We start from the raw sequence: 22276 nt of genomic DNA on the forward strand, positions 1-22276 counted from the left end.
AAAGTACTGCGATTTATGTACAAACTCTGTAATTTATCGTAGTGTAATTATAAAAATCTAATTGTAAGGGGGAATATTTAAAACGTGCATCGCTGATGAATATTAGACTAAAAACAATGTATATACATGTAATACATACACGCCATATTTATATTTGCTATTCATTTTGTTTTTTTTTTTTTCTTTTAATTACAGATATTCACTCGGATTGTCATCCTGTCGACGAGGATCCCTTATTAACTGAACTGCCGAACCGACCTGCGTTTCCCTGTCGTAATTGCCCAAGTGTTTTCAACAAGAAAGCTAATTTATTAAAACATCTTAGTCTCGTATGCGTTAACGAACTGAGATACAATTGCCCGTATTGTGATTACCAGTCTAAAAAAAACTCCCATATTTACAGACATATTCTCGGTAAACATAAAAAGAAGAAAAGTCTACGTTATCGATTTTCATAATAATTGCATTAAAAAACCTGGACGATCGGTAGCTGTTGGACAGTGAATCTGAGTGAACATAAAAAAGTGAAGTCCGTACCGTTTATATTTTCATATAATAATTTTCATTGAAGAACCTGAACGATCTGCAATTTTAAGACAGTGAATCGTGTATTGGAATGAACGAAAGAATATGCTTGCATTCATGAAAAGAATAAAAATAAAAAAGTAAAATAAATCAAAAAAAATAACATTGAAATAAAATTTTATTAAGCAATAAAATTTCTTAACAGACTGAGAAGATACATATATACATATATATCACATTGAAAAAAAAAAACTCTCACATTCTTTTTTTATGTACGTGTAATTTTCTATTATTTATACAGTTATCTTTTTTGTTTTTTGATTCACGATTTGTGAGTAGCCGTAGTTATCAATTTCACCGTTTACTGATTGAATTTATTTTTAATTAAACTGAGGCATTTAATTTTTCAGGAAAACTACCCATGCTTCGGATGGAATTATGGAACTCTAAGAGAAACATTTATCAGGGGAGATATTATTGCCCAAAATGTAGTCGGAGCTACTCACGTAAAGATCATATGAAGGAACATTTCAAATATGAATGTGGAAGACCGCCGAGATATCAATGCCCATACTGTCCAACTTTAAGTAAACAAGCTGGAAATATGTACAAACATGTTCGTACTAAACACCCAAATAACGAAGTTAAACTTAACAAACTTTATTAAACGGCTAATTACCAATTTATTCATTGTTTTCATTTTTATCTGATTTTTCTGCCCTTTGCTGAATCGAAGTGCATTAAAATTGAATTTAAATTGTGGAGAATGTGTAAGCGCGCACGTATATTGTATGTATAAATAAAATAGAAACGAATTAGTGATTTTGATCGTTCCCGATTTCCTGTAATAATCTATCGACAAAAGGTCAAGATTATTCTTGTTATTTTTAGTATTTGGACATTTTTTTTTTTTTGTTGTTGTTGTTTCGAATGAAATTTTATCTTGTTCCCTTATTATGATGATAATGTTGTTTTTTCTCTTTGTCTTTCCAGCCTGGTTTCCTTCGTTAGACAAAAATAAAAAAACCGTCAATTATCCTCGAAATTCTCGTACAAAGTTTTTATACCTCGAAGAATGCGGCAGTCATTTTACAAGAAGGAATATCAGAGAGTTCCATCAAAAAGCCAGATGTGAGAGACGACCTGAGAGCTACGAATGTGTATATTGTGATGAATTCAGATTAACAAAACGTGAGATTTGTAAGCACATCAAATTGCAACATCCGAACAGATTTTTTGCCGTATAAGGTTATCACATTGATTATTTTTATTGTGAATTATGTGTGTTTAGCATTATACACCAAAAATAATTTTTTATTGACTAAAGCTGATTAGGAATAAAAAAAAAAAAATATCTAGCTGTGATCTTATGTGAATTTAATCTGGTGAAAAATAAAAAACAAAATTACCCACCTTTTCTACCTTCTTGTAGTTTCCCTATAAAAAATAGCTACGTTTGAAAAAAAATTGTTGTTAGTGTTACTTGATTTTCTCATTGCATGTAACTCTAATTCCGATGATATTTTGCAACGTTTTCAAGGTCTTTGAATCTTTGAATGAAAATACATAGAAATTGATTAAGAAATTCGATTGACTTAATTGAATAATGAATGTCATATAAAAAAATTTTCTAGGACACAAAGGAGATGACTTGAGTATTGCGTACATGAAGATGATGAGGAAACGTCCGTGGAATAATAATCCTGAGTCAAATTCAAAAACTGGGAAATATCACTGCCCCATATGCCACAGGGGATATGGAAGGAGAGATACTATGATTGGACATTATCGTTATGAATGCGGATTAGCACCGAGATTTCAATGCCCATATTGTTCATTGAGAAGTAAAAAAGCATCGAATGTTTACCAGCATATCAGATCTCTTCATCCACAAGAACCAGTCACTGCCTTAAAATTATATTGAGTCAAATACTGAATTTCAATGTTTGAAAAAAAAAAAAAATTGTGTCCTTTTTTTTACTCCCAAGAACACAAAAATTCTTCTAACATTATCGAGTATTGATGATACAATTGTAAATAAAATATCTTGTACGTTGATAGTTATTTTAAAATTGCAACGATGATTTAACCTGATTTAACAAAAAAAAAATCCTTCATCAGATAAAAAATCGTGTGTGATTAATGTTTATTTGTTTTTTTCTTTCTGTCCCTCTCACTTTGACTTTGTGTAAATTGAAATCTTGCGTATGATTATCGTTAGAAAAAAGTTAATAATCGGGATTGGGATTCTTGGTTCAAAAATATCATAAGATTTGAAAAAAGAGAAAAATATAAATATTAATCGTTTGTGTATTTTCAGATTTCCAGAGAATATTATTGGCAAAAAATTACACGTTGAGGATTAATGGTCGTCGACGTTATATTTAAAGACGCATAAAACTGCGCTGCCTAAAAGGGGTTGTTTTGCCCCAGGTGTGGAAGGATTGATTGTACGTTAAGTGGAATAAATCGACATGTTAGATTAGAGTGCGTTGATCATCGAAGATTCAATTGACAAGATCTAAAACACTCTGACAAGGAAATGGAGTATAGAAAATTATATTACAACCAAAGTATTGAACGGACCATATTTGAGAGCGTGGACTTTTGTTAATCTTGATTGCAATATGATAAAAATGTGAGGAATTCAAGAGATTCGATTTTCACAATCAATATTAAATATCTATATTTCCACATTTAACGAACTCATTTCATTTTTCCTTTTTTTCTCTCTTTCTAAAGTTTACAGTTTGAGATTTTCTAGCAGTTTGAATTAGTCGTGTAAAAATATAGAGATATCTCTGTGCATCATGCGACTGGATTTGATATAAGGGGGCGAATAGGCTGACTCATTTGATGATTTTGTGGAAAAAAATCAAGATTTAAAAGAGGAAAACAGGTTGTATAGATAGGCAGACACATAAGCAGGTGGCATCTAGGATCTAAAATTGGTGAAATAAAACTCATGTTAATTTTTGAAAAAAATAGAAGGAAGAAAGAATTCAAAATAACATGAAATTTTATATCATGCGAATGTCATGTGAACTAGTCGGATGGTCAAATAAAGTGTATTCGTATGGTATGGTTTTGAAATCAATATACCTGAAATGTAACCCAAATAGTTGGCTCAAAAAATTGAGAAAACAAAATCATGAATAGATGGACGATTGATTTGTAATTTATTTTTACTAATACGTGAATAATTATTGTCTACAGGTTATCAAGATTATCTTCAGTCTGCATCGTTTGAAATGAACATGTCCAACGTTCTCCATAGAAATATGGGACACGCTAGAAGAGAAATGAATGTTAAAAATAAAGGAGTGGAAGACAGCAACCTTTTCATGAATTTTCATTCTCCAGATAAGATGGCAGGCCAGATCAGTTATTATTGTCCACGTTGTAATGCTGGATACGCCTATGAAAGAACCTTAAAATCCCATTTAAAATATGATTGTGGTAAACTACCTAGATTTAAATGTCCTTACTGCAATAAAAGGGATAAATGTTCATCGAACATTTATAAACACGTTAGAATGAGACATAATGGAATGCCAGTCACTATTCATAGATGCTGAATAAGTTTTGGCAATAAAAAACAAATTATCATTGTTTTTTCAGTTTAATAGACGATTTACGATTGTCTCAATCTGTTAAATATTGATCGTATAATAAAGATGTACAGTAAATTATACCCAGTGATTGTTCAATTGTAAACAATTATTTGTTTTTTGTTTTTTTTTCGTAAAGTTCGTCATATACCCACCGGTAAAAAACATCGTTAAATAAAAGGAAAACACCGCCGCTCGAATCATATACTTTTCACTTTAAAAATTTGACAAGCCCTTAATACTACACCGCAATGACGATGAAACAATTAATTGGTTGGATCTTATTAGAGTGACAAGAAAGATATACACACCGTAAGATGATTTATATTTGTTTTTTCAGATGATCAATTGCTAGACTGGACAAATGGAACATCGATAACAGCTTATATCTGTCCAAAGTGCAACGCTGGCTACAGAAGGATGTGGGATATGATCAGACACAAGTGTGGTCGAATGCCACGATATTCATGTCCATATTGTCAAAAAAAAGACAATTCATCATCGAACGTTTACAGGCACATAAGAAGGTGGCATCCCCACCTGCCTGTTAAAGTTAAAAAATTATTCTAAATGTATGTCCTATGACATGCAATTGCATCCTTTCTTTGCTTTCTCTTTTTTCAAATAGGAACTTTCAATGGGAGAATAATAGAAAGCATTTAATTTCTATAGTACTTTAATTTATGGTAGATATTTATTGATGAATAACAAAATCATCCTTGTATATATTTTCTTGGCTCACCCTCCCCGATAAAAATAATTCCGATTGTATAAGAAATTCTTAATTGAAAACAAGAACGAACGAACTAATAATTTATAGATCCAACGTTTTAGAAATTCATTAGGTGCTATGAAATTTTATCATACGATCTAAATATATAATCTATGAATACATGTTATTTGTAAAGGGGTAAAAATAAAACTAACGACTAGTCCAATGATTATCAGTAATTGTTGAGAGAACAAAAAAGAAAAAAAAAAAAACTTCAACCGCAGTTCTAATTTGTGACTGCAGTTTAACGTTAACTATGGTTACTAATTATCATTACTTATCCATTTATTCATTCGTCGTTTACTAATTCAATAACATTGGTGAAAGAATAATTAATGTTTGTATGATGTGTCATGCTGGATTGTAATATAGGTCCATGTATATATGATTCTGATTTATTTAATTCATGTGGTTGTTGGATAAACTAACAGGCAAAACTTTTTATTCGAATGTTAACAGGTATGTCGTCGTCAAATGGCAGATTATTGCGGTACCCGTACCAAAGGAAAACTTTGACAACCCCAGGAATAGCGAAGCATAATTTTCGATTTGCTTGCCCATATTGCGGACACGTTAACAAAAGAAAAAATCATCTTTACAGACATATAAGACGAATACACCTAAATCAGCCTGTCTGTTACATCGAATTTGCAATTGAGTTAATTCAATTCTCTTGTAATTAACATATCACATGTAATACCACACAGTCATAATAGTGGGAATAAATTTGATTTCACTTTTTTTTCCAGGGAGAAGGATTATTGACGATAGTTGGTATAATCCACAAAACGATGGAAGACAGGTGGCCACGACTTATCCTGAGAGCGACAAAGTACATGGATGTCCAAATTGTCCACGTTTTTATAAAAGAAGAAGCCACATGCTCCGACATTACAGATACGAATGTGGTGTACCTCAAAGATTTGAATGTCCTTATTGCAAAAGTCGTTTAAGACAGAGACCTCAAGTCTGGCAACATATTAAAAAATTCCATAAGAACTCGACCCTTTATTGTACAGATGTTATGACTAATAATGTTCTACTACCACAACAATGTTTTAAACCGACGTGAAAAAGTTACTGGAATTCAAACCCTCGGATCGCCGACACTTCGTAACTCGAAACAAGACACCATCCCGGTGATCTAAGGGTTAATTTGACAAACTATGATCAACCCCTAAACTGGCGAAGACCCATATAAGCGTCCCGTCGGTACCATTCGTTGATCCTTATTCGGTTGGACGAGTCTTTGGATACTTAGGTTTTCAAAATAATAATTGTATATTTATTATTTATGTTACATGTAAGAAATATATTGTACATGAGAAACAATTATATATGTAATAATAATTCTCATCCCTTTAATGTGCCATATGCCTATAGCGATGCCGAGAATGGAATCAGGGACCGCTAAAACCCCCCAAAAAACAGTTTTCAGCGGACGAATCACATTCTTCGGAGACTTCCAAATATCAACCCCTAGTAACCATCATTTTCATATAGTGTAAATGTAATAGCACGTGTATGTATGAAATTCGCCGCTTACTTGCGGTGAATTATTGTCATTTTTCCCCCTGGTACCTAATTCACCGACAGTCTTGCGGCTTTTTATACAATAGCTAATTACTTCGCTTTAGAATTGTTATCATTATTATTATTAAATTAATTAGTAGTCACGGATCGCTTTCTGAAGACACCTCTGTTGACTAATGCTATTTAAATAAGGAGAGGATAGAAAGAATTTTCGGATGCAAATTGCAGAGAAAAAAAAAAAATAAAAATAAAGCAAACAACGAAAGAAGAAAAAAAATTATTTTACATTGGTATAAAAATTAATTATTCGTTTTGCAGATGTGCAGAGCTTCGCAATATCGAGAACATCGTATTCGTCGTCATTTGCGAACATCGATTTAAGACGGCGTAGTGGATTTCCATCTGAAACTCTTAATGTGAACTGTCCAAAATGTGGACAGACCTACAAATCATCAAAATCAATGTGGGTTCATATTAAATATGAATGTGGAATGGCTCCCAGATTTCAATGTCCGCATTGTGGTATTAAGTCGAAACGAAAACACACGATTTACAAACATATTAGAAATCGACATACGGGAGTAGCCGTATACTGCATAGATTTGACAAGCGTATCCACTGATTTAGGGAAAACTTCCATGTAAAATTTAATAAAGAAAAATTGTATATAGAAAATCAAAATAAATGACATCGACTAAAAAATGTACAACATAACACCCCTATTTTCGCATGTCATGTATATATTTAAAAAAAAAAATATACAAAAATATTTGTATTGAATTATTTATGTAAATTTGAATAAAAGCGAATTAGTTGATCATTAAATACTAGAAACAGTGGAATAATTGAAAATTTAAATTGTATTCTTTTTGAAGGTGAAAGACAAATTTTCGACTTGCAAAATAATTGTAGATAGATATATTCTTCTCGATCACATTTACTGATAAAAATTTTTGCTCATTTTTCAGGGTCCTCTGCATCTAGCGAAGCGTTATGTAATACGAAGAAAAATGATCGTTTAGCTAGAACGATGTCAAGTTGTTTTCCGGAAAGTGAAAAGGGTATATATCATTGTCCGAAATGCAAACGTGGATTTACATGCAAAGGGAACAGAAACAGACATGTTAACTACGATTGCGGACATCCACCAAGATTTCAATGTCCTTATTGTGAATTAAGGAGCAAACAAACTTCCTACGTTTATTGTCATATAAGAAGAAAACATCCTGGTCAAGAGGTCTGCGCGCTTGATTTGAGAACATAGTGCGACTTTCACAACGTAATTTGACTGATTTTGTTTTTTTCTCATGATTTCCTTTCCCCCATTTATAATTAATTATCTGTAACAATTGGATAAGAAATAAAAACTAAAAAAAAAAAAAAACCAAACGTCGAGAAGAAAAAGAAATCAGTTCGAAAACATGACAATTGTACCAATAAATATATCCTACTCACATCGTTATTTAGAATATATACTTTTTTGGATTTTTTTCTTCTGTTTTTGTTCTCAATTTACACACATAGAAATTAATTGATAGAAATGTCTGCGAATCAGATACGATGATTTCAACATAATTAGCAGCATGCTTTCGCTCATAAATTCGGATATAGTCCATAGCAACCGCTTAATTTTGTGTACAAACAAACAAAAATATATGAATAAATAAATGAAAGAAGAAAAGAAAAAAAAAGTCAACAACAAAATGCAACTTCAAAGAAGACTGTAATTGCAAACAATGCGGAAAATTTTTTTTTTGCTCTCACATATTTTACATGTTATAATAAAGTACCGTATCTCATTAAAAGTCCTAATACCAGATATTTGATTTTTCTATTTTTCAGCCATACTGGGACGCTTAGCGGTGCCTAAATCACGGGGTGGCGGGTATCGAATGTATCCAACCATGCCAATGATCAAAGATCTCGCAACAATGTGGTTGGCGAAACAACGAATCGAATTTTCATACCGTTGCGAAGCTTGTGGCAAGGGTTATCAGCATCGAGCAACATTGTTACGACACACAAGACATGAATGTGGAAAAGAACCACAATTTGGATGCCCATATTGCGTACATCGTACAAAACAACGTGGAAATCTTTATCAACATATTCGTACAAATCATCCTGGAATGAACGTATTTTCCAGTACTATTTAGTATGATGTTACTTTGTAAATAACACGGTGTTTTTCATTCGCCGTTTGCGTAATTCAATAACATGTCATTTCATTTCCCCCCCGAGCCATTTCGTTTTGTTTCATTCACTCTCCCCCCATTTTATTGGCATTAAGCTTGTAATTTATATCAAATAAACAAAAAAGAAAAGAAAAAAATTCAAGTGACAAAATTTGCGCCGATGTGTTGAAAATAAAAACAAAAACAACCAACTTGCTACACTAAAATGATGATAAATTATCTGTTTCAACGGAAAATTAAGCTGAATATCATTAGTAATATAATGATAAGTACCAACTCAGACCTATGATGTTATATGTGCAATAAATGTGTACTAATTTCTTTGTATTTCGAACAAATTCTTTAAAGTATTTTGTTGTTTTGATTTTTTGTTGCAGATATCAAGTCGTGGCATCCCTATTGTCAATTAGGAAGTAGTCGATTGCCGCAAAATTCAACAACTAGAATATATGCCAGGCAGGGTACACCAAATTTGAAAACATCACCAAAATGGGTGGATAGAAGACCGGGCTGCTATGAATGTCCAAAATGTGGCAAAGGTTATAAATGGTTGAGAAATCTACAGAACCATTTAAGAATCGAATGTGGGAAGGAACCAAAAGAATGTTGTCCTTATTGTCCACATCGTACAAAATATAAGAGCAGCCTTCAAAAGCATATATCTAGAATTCATTTTGGATAATTGATATTCGAATTTTGATATTACTATTATTCTTTTTTCTCGTCACACCTGAATAAGAATATTCAATTTACCGCCTGCAACACAAGAACGGAGAGTCGAACTCTTCGCACAGATGTAAGGAGACGGGCAGATGGTACAATTCTGCAGCTCATGCAACAATGCTCCATTTTCGTGAAAAACTTTTTTTCTTACGGCCTTTACACCCAATGTAATATTTTTCTAATTTTTATTTCGATTTCTATTCTTCAATAGATATCTATTCAATAGATATAATGATCTGGAGGTTCAGAAAGAAAAAATGGGGGAAGGGGGGGCTAAAAAAATTACTAAATACAACAAACTAGATTAATAGCAGAGAATCTATGTATACATAATAATACCAAGATTGTAATTACATGTTTTAATATATATAAAATAGCAAATAATAAAAGAAATTCGAACAAACAAGTTCATCTATATATAATTATATATATATATAATGTTATAATTGATTGTATATTTAGCATTAATTCATTATTTTGTTAATTATTTATCTATTTCATTTCAATCGTGGTTCATTATTACATCAAGATCAATTCCGAATGCAATGTGTAATTGTCATTCTGAGGTCAAAGAGAAAACAAACCAAAACGATCTTGAAAAACGAATCTAACGAAATGTTACAAATATACACTGCAAACGTATACATATAATTCTAAGTACATATTTATTTTCAAAGTTTATTCTGTTATATTCCAATTTATTATCTATTTATTTTTCATAATAAAATTGAAGTAGCTTGTCATGCATCGAATGTTATTTGATACTTAGATTTAATGAATAATGTTCTGAATACAATGATTAAAAAAATATAAAATACGTAAATGAAAAGACCATATCATCAATCTTTTGTTAGTAGTGTGGTAATGGTCTACTCTTCAACGGAATAAATTTTTTCAATCGTTAATTTTTACAGATCCTTTGTTCCCAATTGTGAGACCAAGACTTCACGTTTGTCCACGCTGCGGGCAAATGTATTCATGGGCATCCAACTTGAGAAAACATCTACGAATGGGATGTGGAATGAGCACTTGTGAAACGCACTTTTCATGCCAGTTCTGTCCGTACAAATCAAGAATAGAAACTAGCTTTTTGAAACATTTATTCACTGTCCATAACATCAAGTAAATTTTTAAGAAAAAGCATCATGTACGTATATTAATTATATCGATCGACCTTAATAATGTTTTGTAAAAGACTTGACATCAATTTTTAATTTATAATGTCACGACGGCTGATATTTTTAATTCTTCGCTAACACTTTGGTGTTGTTATCGTAACGTAGCTGAACAGATAATATTGACTATTTAATGAAGAAAAAAAATAATAACAATATGAATAACATATAATCTACGAATAAACACTAGAGATTCTTATGTTTAAGCATAATCTGTATACGTACCTACATTATATCGGAAAAAAACTTGTAATGACTTGTAAATAAAATAATCTTTTTACATGATCAAAACCAGCTTTACGATAACGTATACATATATGTGAATGACATCTACTTTGTAATAAATATAATCGATTCATAATGATTTTTGCAGTAATAGATTCCTGTTGAACAGTTTCAATTGAATTTAGTTCTATACACTCATTTGATAACGATGAGTTGTTGAATAAGTATTTTTTTTGTTACAGGTTGGCACGGTGAAATCAACCGGCAAAATTACAATCATCAAATCATTACCAAGGGAGAATTTCCGTCTCTTTATTTGTCAGCCGTTTCACACATTCAAAATGAACAAGCTGCGTATGGATCGGTCCAAAATTCAGAACCAGAAAATACCATTCAAAGAAAATTATCCAGGCAAAAAAAGGGTAGAAAAGCCAGAATATCCGGAAACTATATTTGCCAACGTTGCGGAAGAGTTTACAATTGGAGACGAAATCTCGTAAATCACTTAAGATTGGATTGTGGAAAAGAAGCAAATATCATATGCCAACTATGTGATTATCGGACTAAATGGCGATCCAATCTCAAATCTCATATAACCAGAGTTCATAAATCAATAAATATCAAATAATATTTGAATATCTGTTTAAATGTTATATAAAATTCATTTGGATGTATTATACATATTTTTTGTTTTTGTTCTTTTCTGTGTTCCCCATTTAAATTTAATCCAGCTGATGTAATTTCTAATGTATTCCTGCGTCTGTAACACGTTTATAAAGTATTTAAAAGGATAAACAGAAAATTTGTTGTATTTGCTTTCAAAGAATTTTGAGCAAAGAAAAAAATTTACATATCAGTAACAACTGTATTGATAATAGTAATATTAACAACAACAATAGCAACATTTTTTCAATTTTTTTTTCAATAACCATTATGTTTGTGATCATTTTATGTATATTTATATATATCATCAATGCACATGACCATATATAATTTGATCTCTTTTGATTTTATTTTATACAAAAATTTATGCTAATTTTTCAAATTTATCATTACAGATTCAAAGATGTTGGATTTTCTAAACTTTCAACGGATAACGTACCCCTGTGTTACCTGTGGGAAGGTGTACAACTATCACTCAAGTCTTGCAAGACATCTTAAACATGAATGTGGAGTAGAACCAAAGTTCCAGTGTCCCTTATGTCCATACAGAACAAAACATAAGTCTAGTTTAAATACTCATTTAAACGGGCGACATTCTAAAACCATTTCCGATTACTATTTGCCACCAAACGGACCTTTCTTGCTCGATAAAGGATCAGAGGGACGGTTTAAATCAGATAACTAATTTCAATAAATTATAGATAGACATTTAACAGGGATTATGATTATTATTGTTATTATTATTTTTATTATCATGATTATGATTATTGTTATCATTCAATATAAATTGTACGTGTGCATATAGATAATATATGTAGATTATATAGATGGGATTTAAAAAAATTATCGCCGTGCTTCGTTATTTATTTGTATAAAAAGAAAAGTAATGAAAAAAATACCTAATTATAAAAATAAGAAAATTGTATAGTTGACGATTGTACAGAATATTGTGTATATTTTAACGGAAATGCCAGTACATAACTGAACACCTAATATGTACACTAAGTGAATATTCATGCATATTTACTCGTAATAATTTATATTCACCTGCGATAATGCGTTGATTGTAAATCATAGATAGATGATAACCACGATTAATTATTATATAAATAACATGTATTATTGAGTTCAATTGTCTTTTTTTTTTTTAATTTTTTCTGAAAAATGCCGAACAAAAAAAATTTAACAACAAAGATTTTCTTTAAATTTAACATAACAGTGAATTAAATACAATGAAACATATTTTTTGGTATTGTTATAGTTAATTAAGCTATTTTGCGAGCTGCTAATTGACCACATTTTGTACATAGGTATAATATATTTTTTGTTTTCACATATTTTTATAATGTTTGGTATCAACAAGTCATATTATTTATTGTGTCCCAAGGTCCTTTCTAATAATGTATTCAACAAAATTTTACAGATTGGGGAATAGAAGATCATTCTATGGTCATGGGAGTGAGGCTCTTCGGATGTCCAAGATGTGGTCGTAGATATAAATTCAAGAGATCACTTCGTCGTCATATGGTTGTAGAATGTGGACAGGCTCCAAAACACAAATGTCCATATTGCCCACATTATAGTAAATACAAAGCTAGTATAGCGAAACACGTTTTACATATACATCGTAATTTACCAGTTCCATGAATCAAGGCTGATGGAGATAGAAAAGAACAATTGAAATATTTATTGAATATTGCTGCCTGTGCAGAGCTATGTATAATATGTTTGTAAAATAAATTGATGCTAATTGTAAGTGTTAGAATATTCATTATACATTTGTAGTCGTCAGTTTTATTCTCATTTTTGATTTGGTTCTTCCAAAAATGTTATATCCATGTAAAGACTTGTTTCGCAATTTTTCTTCTTTTCTTTTTCTCTTATTAGCTATCGTCAGTCGAACGAATGCTACAAAACAGAATTTATCTGATTTCAGAGTTCGACCCTACCGCACAACAGACTCCATCTTCGCTATTTGTGGAAAATTCAAATGACGGAAGGAAAAAAAAAATGAGAGGCCAAGGAATGTTTGTTTGTGTGAATTGCGATAGACGTTACCATCAACGTCATACACTTATTAGACATGTTAGAAAGGAGTGCGGAAAACAGCCTAGTTTACAATGTTCATATTGTCCATATCGTTCTACGTATAAAACATACTTAAAAATACACATGAGACATCATACAAAAAAAACATTCACGCCTCGATTGCCAAATTATAATTCTTAAAATCTTCATTAAATTGTAATAATGTATCCACTCATTTCTATGATCGACAAGATAAATGGCACATGTGGTAATTACACTTTGATTAAGTGAACTGCCTAATTGTAAATACTCGAATTTTAGGTAAAATAATAAAATAGAGGTTGCGTGTATCGAATAATACGGAAACAAAAAAGTGATTGTAAACCTTACCTATCTTAGATCAAATTTTCATCCCTTGTTATCATGAAAAAAGTCTATCCGGCGTATCGCTCAATTGTTTCTTATTTTTCGGAACATCTTTTACTAATAAACGTAATAAATTTTTGTTTCAGTGGACATGCAGTACGGATATTATATGACTCGAAGGCAAATATTAATAAGTTCGTCAAAAAGTGGAGATATGGACGCAAAATTACACGCTTGTGTAAAGTGTGGAAAAACATATAAACATAAACACCATTTAAAAAGGCATTATGATTTCGAGTGCGGGGTTGATCCGAAATTTCAATGTTCATTCTGTAATCATAAAACGAAATACAAGGAGAGCCTGACGAAACATATTCTTGCTCGACATCAAAAATGGGATCATCCCTCGGATTCTGTTAGGGGCCAAAACTCGAGTTCAGATGTACTGACAGAAATGGACGTTCATTTTAATTCCACCCACATGTTTCCCACCTCTTACACAGATTATTCGGAAAATTTATAATATATATGTTTAATGAATAGTGAAATTTATTGTTGTAATAATAAGTATTAAAAAAAAATTACGTCTTCAAAAATAAATATATTGAAACCCTATGTATTACCATTTCAACATTTGCATAGGTTTCATGCTCGTTTCGTGGCATGCAGACCAAAAATTAACGTGATTTTTCTTCTCTGTTTGTTTTTGTCTCCCGCAACAATTGGGACTGGAACCAGGGATGCGGTATTCTTGCGGGCAATGTGGACGGAATTACACGATGCTGTGCAACTTAAGAAGACACGAAAAATGGGAGTGTGGGGGAATAAAAAAATTTATCTGCTTTTACTGTAACTATAGTTTCACACAAAAGACAAGCTTACATCGACATTTAATTTCTAAACATGGAATAGAAGATGTTATTAATTTTAAGCAACCTTTGTTATGATAAACCCTCGCAATACAGTCAATTTGATATGATATCGTAGACGTAAAATTTTTTGAGAAAAAAAGAAAAGCAAATGGGTCTTCATCATTCCTTGTTCCCAAAATTTGATATCAATTATCAACAGCCTCATAATCGTTGTTATTATTTTATCATCACTATTATTTCTATACTGTTATTGTTGCTGCTGTTATTATTCTTATTATTACCATTGTTATTGTATTATTATATCTATATTTTTGTGCAGTTAAAATAATCACTGTTATAATGTTATTTCAGGTGAAGCCCTTTTGAACTCCGCAAACATGGTTCTTCAAAGAAGTAGGCATCTGAATTATTCATCGAAAGAAGAATGTGCCCTAGAATGTCTCCAGTGCGGTAGAATTTACAAGCTAAAAAATAGTCTAATCAAACACAGAAAATTTGAATGCGGTGGTCGAAAAAATTTCAACTGTCACATGTGCGAAAAGAAATTTAGCCAAAATATTGCCCTACGTCGACATCTTATGAAAATTCACAGCATTTTTGTACCACCACGGAAATAGTTGAAAACCTATTTGTTATTAGTTTAATAACATATATAATTTTGTATTATTTGTACCTCTGTGCAAGGATCTGAATAATAATAAAATTTCAAACTAATGTAATTTCCAGGATGAAATAACGTATCATAGGCTGAGATAGGAAAAAAAAAAAAAATCATTTTCTGTAGAATCTTCGTTCATATTCGCATAAATATTCCAACTAATGATAACTCGTGTCAAATATTTTTCATTTTCACCAACTATAATTTTTCAATTCTACTTTTTCAGATAGTGCTGATCAGGCTTACCCTGCATACGTGTACATACCAGACTTGTCGTACGGAAATTCATCCCAAAGCGAAGAAAAATTTCCTACCGTCTATCTCGACGATTTAAATAAAACGCAAGGATCTTATGCTCAAGATTTCACTTGGGATGCTGCGACGGACAAACCATTCGTATGTAAAAGCTGTGGAAAGGGTTATACACAGTCATTTACTTTGCGTCGTCACCAGAGAACTGGTTGTGGAAAAAAGCAAAGCGGAACTGGAAATTGGAAATGTCTACGCTGCGGAAAATCCTACGTAACATCAGGAAATCTTTCGCGACATGAAAAATTTGAATGCACTGTCAAAAGAAGATTTTATTGCGTGTTCTGTAGTCATAAATTTTCACAGCGTTGCAGTTTACTGAGACATTTAAAAACAATTCATAGGAATAACGTTACTGCAAACGCTGCTGAAAAAAGTAGCGATTATCTAGAAGAACATGTAGATAGAAAATAAATGAATGCTTTGTAAAGCACACAGACATTGTTTTGTGTACTTGACATCACATTTTTACTGTTTCATTTTATATTCATATACATATATATATATATATATCGATTTGACCATTTTAACTCTTGTAGTTACAGGTGCTAACACATATACGCTAAAATTTTCCAAATATCGTAATGTAGCACTGCTGAAATTGACGAAGACTAAAATAATAATGATACTGATAATGATAATAATAATTATTATTATTATTATTATCCAATACCTGAATATAATTTTACAGCAAAATATGTATCACGATGATGTATCTACAAACATGTATTTATAATTTTTTTCTTATTCATTTATTGTTTCAGTAAGCGTTGAATTACCAACTCTGTATTGTACATTATTGGACCGTGCGACATGGAAGCAATGCCAAGAAACATTAACTTGTTTAAAATGTGGAAAACGCTACAGCGACGATCGAAATCTACAAAAACATATGAATTATTTTTGTGGCGTAGAACCAATGTTTCCCTGTCCTTATTGCACGTATCGAGCTAGACTACGTTGCCGTTTACAAAGCCATATTTTAACGAAACATTGAACCTGGTTACGTTTACAATTATGTAATACATATTCATATGTATGTACATAGATATATTTGTATATCTCAAAAAGAAAAGAAAAAAGTATCTGAAGATATAGATCTGTTGGCTACACATGAAATTGTAAAACCTACTTATAAGGATAAAATTGTTATAATAAATTAGATTGACAAATAGTTTAATTTTCATTATATTGTCAGTTTTACAAGGCCTGTCAGTAGACTCTCAGTATTAATTGGTAGGATTGATCTCAACATTTTTTTGATTGAAATGAGACATAATACATAATGTTTATTGTTGCAGTTCGGAGACCGTTTTTTTGTAGCAGCTTGGACCCTGAAATATGGAAAAAATGCAAGAAATCGCTGCAGTGTCTGAAGTGTCGGAAGTTTTACAGTGATTGGAATAGTTTGCGAAAACATATGAACTTTTATTGCCAAACAGAACCGCTTTATCCGTGTCCATTTTGCAGTTATAAAGCAAGACTGTCAACGCTGTTGCATTATCACCTGCAAAAGACACATGCTCGCGCCGAGATAAAGAAAAAAAAAAGAACCAAAGCGCAGCAACACGTCTAAGATTATTTTTTTTGTTTCTAGAAATTCTGTCTGTATATATATATATATGCATAGCATATTTTTCTCTATGGGTTATTCAAATAAACGACAAACAATAAGGCCCTGACGTTTTTTGTGCTCGTTTAAGAACAGTCGCTCTTCACATTTGATTATATTTTTTTAAAAATAGGTGTTGAAGTCTGAATGATATGTTCCGTAGCTGTATCAATATCAGAAAATAATGCTTATTTTGAATACGATTTTTGTGAACCTTTGATATTTTTCAACCTTGATGTTTTTGAATTTCGTATTATCAAACCACTAATGTACATAATTCTCTTATTTTAGGGTTCAACCCACCCTTTCGTACACTTCGGAGAAGTCTGAACGTTGAAGGAACTGGAAACCCGCCGCGTTTCACTTGCCCAAATTGTGAGAAAACTTATAATCGAAGGGGAAATTTGCGACGACATGTGAACTCCGAGTGCGGTGATCCACGAATGTTTTTCTGTAATTTGTGCAATTACAGAACAAATCGAAATTGTTCGCTTCGTATGCACATGAAAATCCATATGAGATTGAAGAAAAATCATCGATTTTTGTAAAAACATAGAAAACAAATATAAATGTGTAAATATACATAGATTTTTAGTTCAATGACAAACCCTGTAATTGTCGTTCAAATTCATGTTCATTAGACTTATAATGGGAGAAAGAAAATCAAAAATTTTCAACCTACGATTCGAACTAATTATCAAAATATTCCTTTTCTATGTTTCAGGCGATGCAAAGGAAGGAGGATCGTGGAATCTGAGAGGATATGTGAACGCGCAAGACCAAATTTTGGCCAATAAACCTATCTCAAAGATTCTTGAATCAAAAATATCTCTCCAGCGTTTGGAAAATTATTATAAACACAATTCACAAACGACTACTTCGAAACGTTATGCTTGCGTTTCCTGTAAAAAAACATTTACACACAGAACAACCCTCAATCAGCACGTACACTCACATTGTAAATTAAATCCTATGAATTCTCCATTTACGTGCAGTTTTTGTCCCTACAGTAGCACTTACAAGGCAAATATGGAAAGACACATAAGAAACATCCATAACTCAGGTGCTGTTGAACACAAATGTAATCTATGCAATTTTCGTAGTAACTACAAATACTGCATAAGGAGGCACATGCAAACATTCCATAATTTGTAACACAACACGATTACAAATTATGAAAATATATTATGATCTTTTTTTTGTTTTGTTCCATATGTATGATATATGTATTTGTATACAAGCGGTTACATCTGTAGAGGCACATACAATATACATGCATATGTGTGTGTATATACATACAGACATGTATATTGATATATTTCTTCGTGTTATACATTAAATGTAGAATATTTTATAATAAAGAAAAAATTTAATTTAGGCATAAAACTTTTTAGATGATGTACATAAATATATCCATTAATATAATGGTGAATGATATTGTTTTAAAAACGATACTTTTTTTAACGATCTCAAACTTTGTTCTTGTTTCAGTATTCTTCCAAGACATTTACTCGAAGGATGGATGGGCAAGAAATAATCGACTTTTAGAACATGTTGGGGGATATTTCAATCGATCTGCTGTTAAAACTATAAAACCGTTCATTTGTTCACACTGTGGAAAGGCATATGCTGTTCACAGGTCCCTATGGAGGCATACAAAATTTGAATGTATTAATTCTAAACCAAAATATAAGTGCAGCTTTTGCGTTTATACAACCCCTCATCAGTGGTGTATGGATAGACACAAAAAACGACATCACTTTAACTAAAATTTTATTCAATATTACCTATTTTTACCGATAATAGTAATACTAACCATAACGATGTAAATGTTATATCAATGGAGTGTATGAATATGTAAATTTGAAGAAATGTTTCAAAGCGTTTTTACTGAATATTAATCCCTCTTTTTAGCACTCGACATGTTATTTTTTAGTGATTGAAAACTGGATATTTATTTGATTTTCCAATAACGATGTCTCAAAATTCTATGTTTCAGAATCTTACAACTACGTCGGAGAACCAGATGAAGATTATTCAAACGAAATGTTTGACAAAAGTTTCATCGAGGTCATAGATACTAAAGTGCCAGAAACCAATGCGACGACAAGTTTATTCGATGTATCAAACGCCCGTGAAGTAATGCTGACGAGATCTGCGAATAAAAATCAATCCCCAAAAAGTTATCTTAAAGAACCATTAATTCATGAATGTAACAATTGTGGAAAAAGCTATCGCTGGGCCACATCCTTGAGTCGTCATAAACGTGAATGTCGTGATAGTTCATCCGAACATTTTTCTGCACCTGCAATTCCGAACTATAATTCCTCGATGACTATCCATCAGCAGGATGTCAATTTTGGGAAAACAATTGCTAAATATAAACCACGTTACAAAGAGCTTAATAAATACGAATCTAAAGATGGTGTTTTTTCATGTTGGGATTGTGGCAAAGCATATTTATGGGCATCGTCTTTGTCACGTCACAGAGCCATAGAATGTGGACCAAGGAATAAAAAAAAATTCGTGTGTCATCTATGTGGTTATCGTACCGGATACAGAGGAAATTTTGTAAGGCATTTGAAGGGTCCTAGACACATCACCAATAGTCTTGTGGAAAAAAAACGACTACAACAATCAACAAATAAACGAAAATAAACATACAAACGTAATTTAAACCCCATACGTAAGAAGTTATGTTTCGTGTTGAAAAAAAAGAATCTTAGAATAATTTTAGGGCGACACAAAAATCTTAGTATTATACAAATCTGCTCCGTAAATATAATGCTGATAAACATAACGATAATATCAATAACGACGTAAAAAAATCAATGAATAAATAATTATTGTACATCAGAATGATATATAAGAAGAAACTGAATAATATTCAATGACTCGTTCTTATTTACTTATTATGATACTTTTGTTACTTTTAAATATGAATAAATAATCGATATAGTTGTTAAGGATCTTCCAGCTGTTACAATACCTAATTTGTTTGTTCTGTTTCAGCTTACCGTAAGATGTATATGGGTGAACAGCTACTTGGGTACACATGCACCAAGTGCAGTAAATTTTACAAGATGTGGAGCAACTACTTGAAGCACAAGTGCGAACCGCCACAATTTAAATGCACGTTATGTCCATTTGCTGCATTTAAGGCGTTCATATTAACTGCACATCATGCTGAACAACATAATTTCAAAATACCATCATCAAACACGTAATAAGGGTAAATAAAAACAAAAGCTATCAAAGGTGTAAATAATGAACATCTGTTAATTACAGAACCAATAATCATTTAACTATCCTATAATGTCAGCCATAGATAGATCACAGGTAGCTACATACATATATATACTTATCTATTGTATAGTTTAATTGAAGAAAATTCTTTATTCATCGGATATTGACGACGATTTGTGCAGAGTATACAAATTTCTATAATATGTATCTCCAATTTTCAACTGTATAGTTAAATAATAAAAGCCTAATAATTTAATTTGGTTATAATGATAATAATATAATTCGAATCATACTATACCGTTTTGTTTTTCAGATTTTTGTTTCCAGGTATCATAAATCAAGAAAGAAGGATCGTTTATTGCTTAATACATATTGTACAACTAATAGTATGAGAAAATATAATAGTTTTCTTGTTTTCATTTTCGTCCAAAATAATCTATGGCTTATCATTGCACCAATTTTGATGTGTGTTTATTTTAAAGATGTTCAATAACGAAAATAGAAAATAATTAATTTGTGTTTGAATTTAAAGTTATTTATTTATTTGTTTATTTAAACCTTTTGTTTTTGGATTTCAAATACAAATTACATTATTTATACAAATAACACAAACATTTTTGTAGTATAATATACATGATGGTATATATGTGGTAACATTCGTTGCAATAATATTTATTTGACAGTACGAAATCAAATTTTACAATCAGAGTATAGGTGATTATTTATTATAAATAATTAGAATAATGTTATTCATTTGTTTATTTTTCTCTTTATTTCAGGTTTTTTAGCAGCGGGTCAAATTCACCTTTGCAAAATGTGTGGAAATGTATATATGTACCAGAGTTCCTTATCGAGACATATGAGAGAAGAATGTGGACAACCACCTAAATATCAATGCCCGTTCTGTCCAAAAAAAACTAAACTTAATTGTAATTTACTCAAACACATACGAAAAAAACATCAGCAAATTATCCCACAGTAATAATTTCATCAATATTACTGAAAACGAAAGACGGATAATTTTTATCATGTTCAGATTTTATGACGATAGAAAAATATACATATATACAAGGTAGGGCATTTACCTCGGGGAATGTAATAGCATTTCTAATTTTTAATTTGCTGGATGAGCTCAAGGTTATTTGAAGGTCAACGTCAGTTTTTCAAATGGAAACCCATCGTTTGTTTTATCAGTTTCGCAATCTATGAAAGAAACAGAAAATTGAATAACTAAAACAATGTGAGGCTAGCGGGACAAAAGTTCGAACAAAAGTTGTTTGCTTTTTTTTCCGTAGGTTGTAAAACTGTCAAAAAAAGATATAGGTTTCCATTTGAAAAATTGGGCTTGACTTTCAGATAACCTTGATCATCCACCAAATGGAAAATAAGCAATGCTTTTACATTTACCCTTCGAAGCCAAATATCTTTTGTATATGCTGAATATTTAAAAAAAAACAATCCCTCCATATTTAACCACCCCTACAAGGCCCTGCTCTTTTTCTTAAAAGAAGAATTGATTGTTCGTAGTTTTTATTTGTATTTTGACTCTTGGCCCAATTACACACTATTGCAAGAAGAAGAAAAGGTCGGAAAACATTATTTGGAGAGCTAAATATTGGAAAAATTCAATGGAATGGATCTTAGGATATAGTAAATTTTTCCCACAAAATGGTGAGTTATGTGAAGAGGAAATATTATGTTATTGTATGTTTTGTAACTAATGACGCGTGATTGCATTTTGAATTAAATGTGTGATGACTAAA

At 31.4% G+C, this 22276-nt stretch overlaps 1 protein-coding gene across 45 annotated transcripts in view; it reads left to right on the forward strand.

Annotated features, from left to right (window-relative positions):
• Positions 1 to 22276, forward strand: part of LOC105689356 (longitudinals lacking protein, isoforms A/B/D/L) — an 84155-nt gene that overhangs the window by 20982 nt on the left and 40897 nt on the right. Inside the window, exons 7-8 of one of the 45 annotated variants that reach the window (XM_048651314.1) lie at positions 19267 to 19935; positions 20280 to 20454. The exons of 20 other annotated variants lie outside the window; for them this stretch is intronic. In XM_048651314.1, coding sequence (XP_048507271.1) covers positions 19267 to 19925 — 659 coding nt within the window. In that variant the 3' untranslated portion in view covers positions 19926 to 19935; positions 20280 to 20454. Of the gene's footprint in view, positions 1 to 935; positions 1208 to 1518; positions 1942 to 3741; positions 4218 to 4476; positions 5079 to 5367; positions 5584 to 5657; positions 6274 to 6759; positions 7150 to 7409; positions 7898 to 8283; positions 8763 to 9013; positions 10103 to 10273; positions 10685 to 11001; positions 11447 to 11817; positions 12716 to 12845; positions 13179 to 13358; positions 13835 to 13962; positions 14432 to 15039; positions 15321 to 15572; positions 16178 to 16419; positions 16830 to 17558; positions 17850 to 17991; positions 18654 to 18758; positions 19052 to 19266; positions 19936 to 20279; positions 20770 to 22276 lie in introns of those variants that run through there. 24 more of the 45 variants (XM_012406273.3, XM_012406312.3, XM_012406313.3 and 21 more) reach the window with 24 other exon arrangements.

The sequence above is a fragment of the Athalia rosae genome, chromosome 2 (genome assembly GCF_917208135.1).
Source record: "Athalia rosae chromosome 2, iyAthRosa1.1, whole genome shotgun sequence".
In the NCBI taxonomy this organism is placed as follows: Eukaryota; Metazoa; Arthropoda; class Insecta; order Hymenoptera; family Athaliidae; genus Athalia; species Athalia rosae.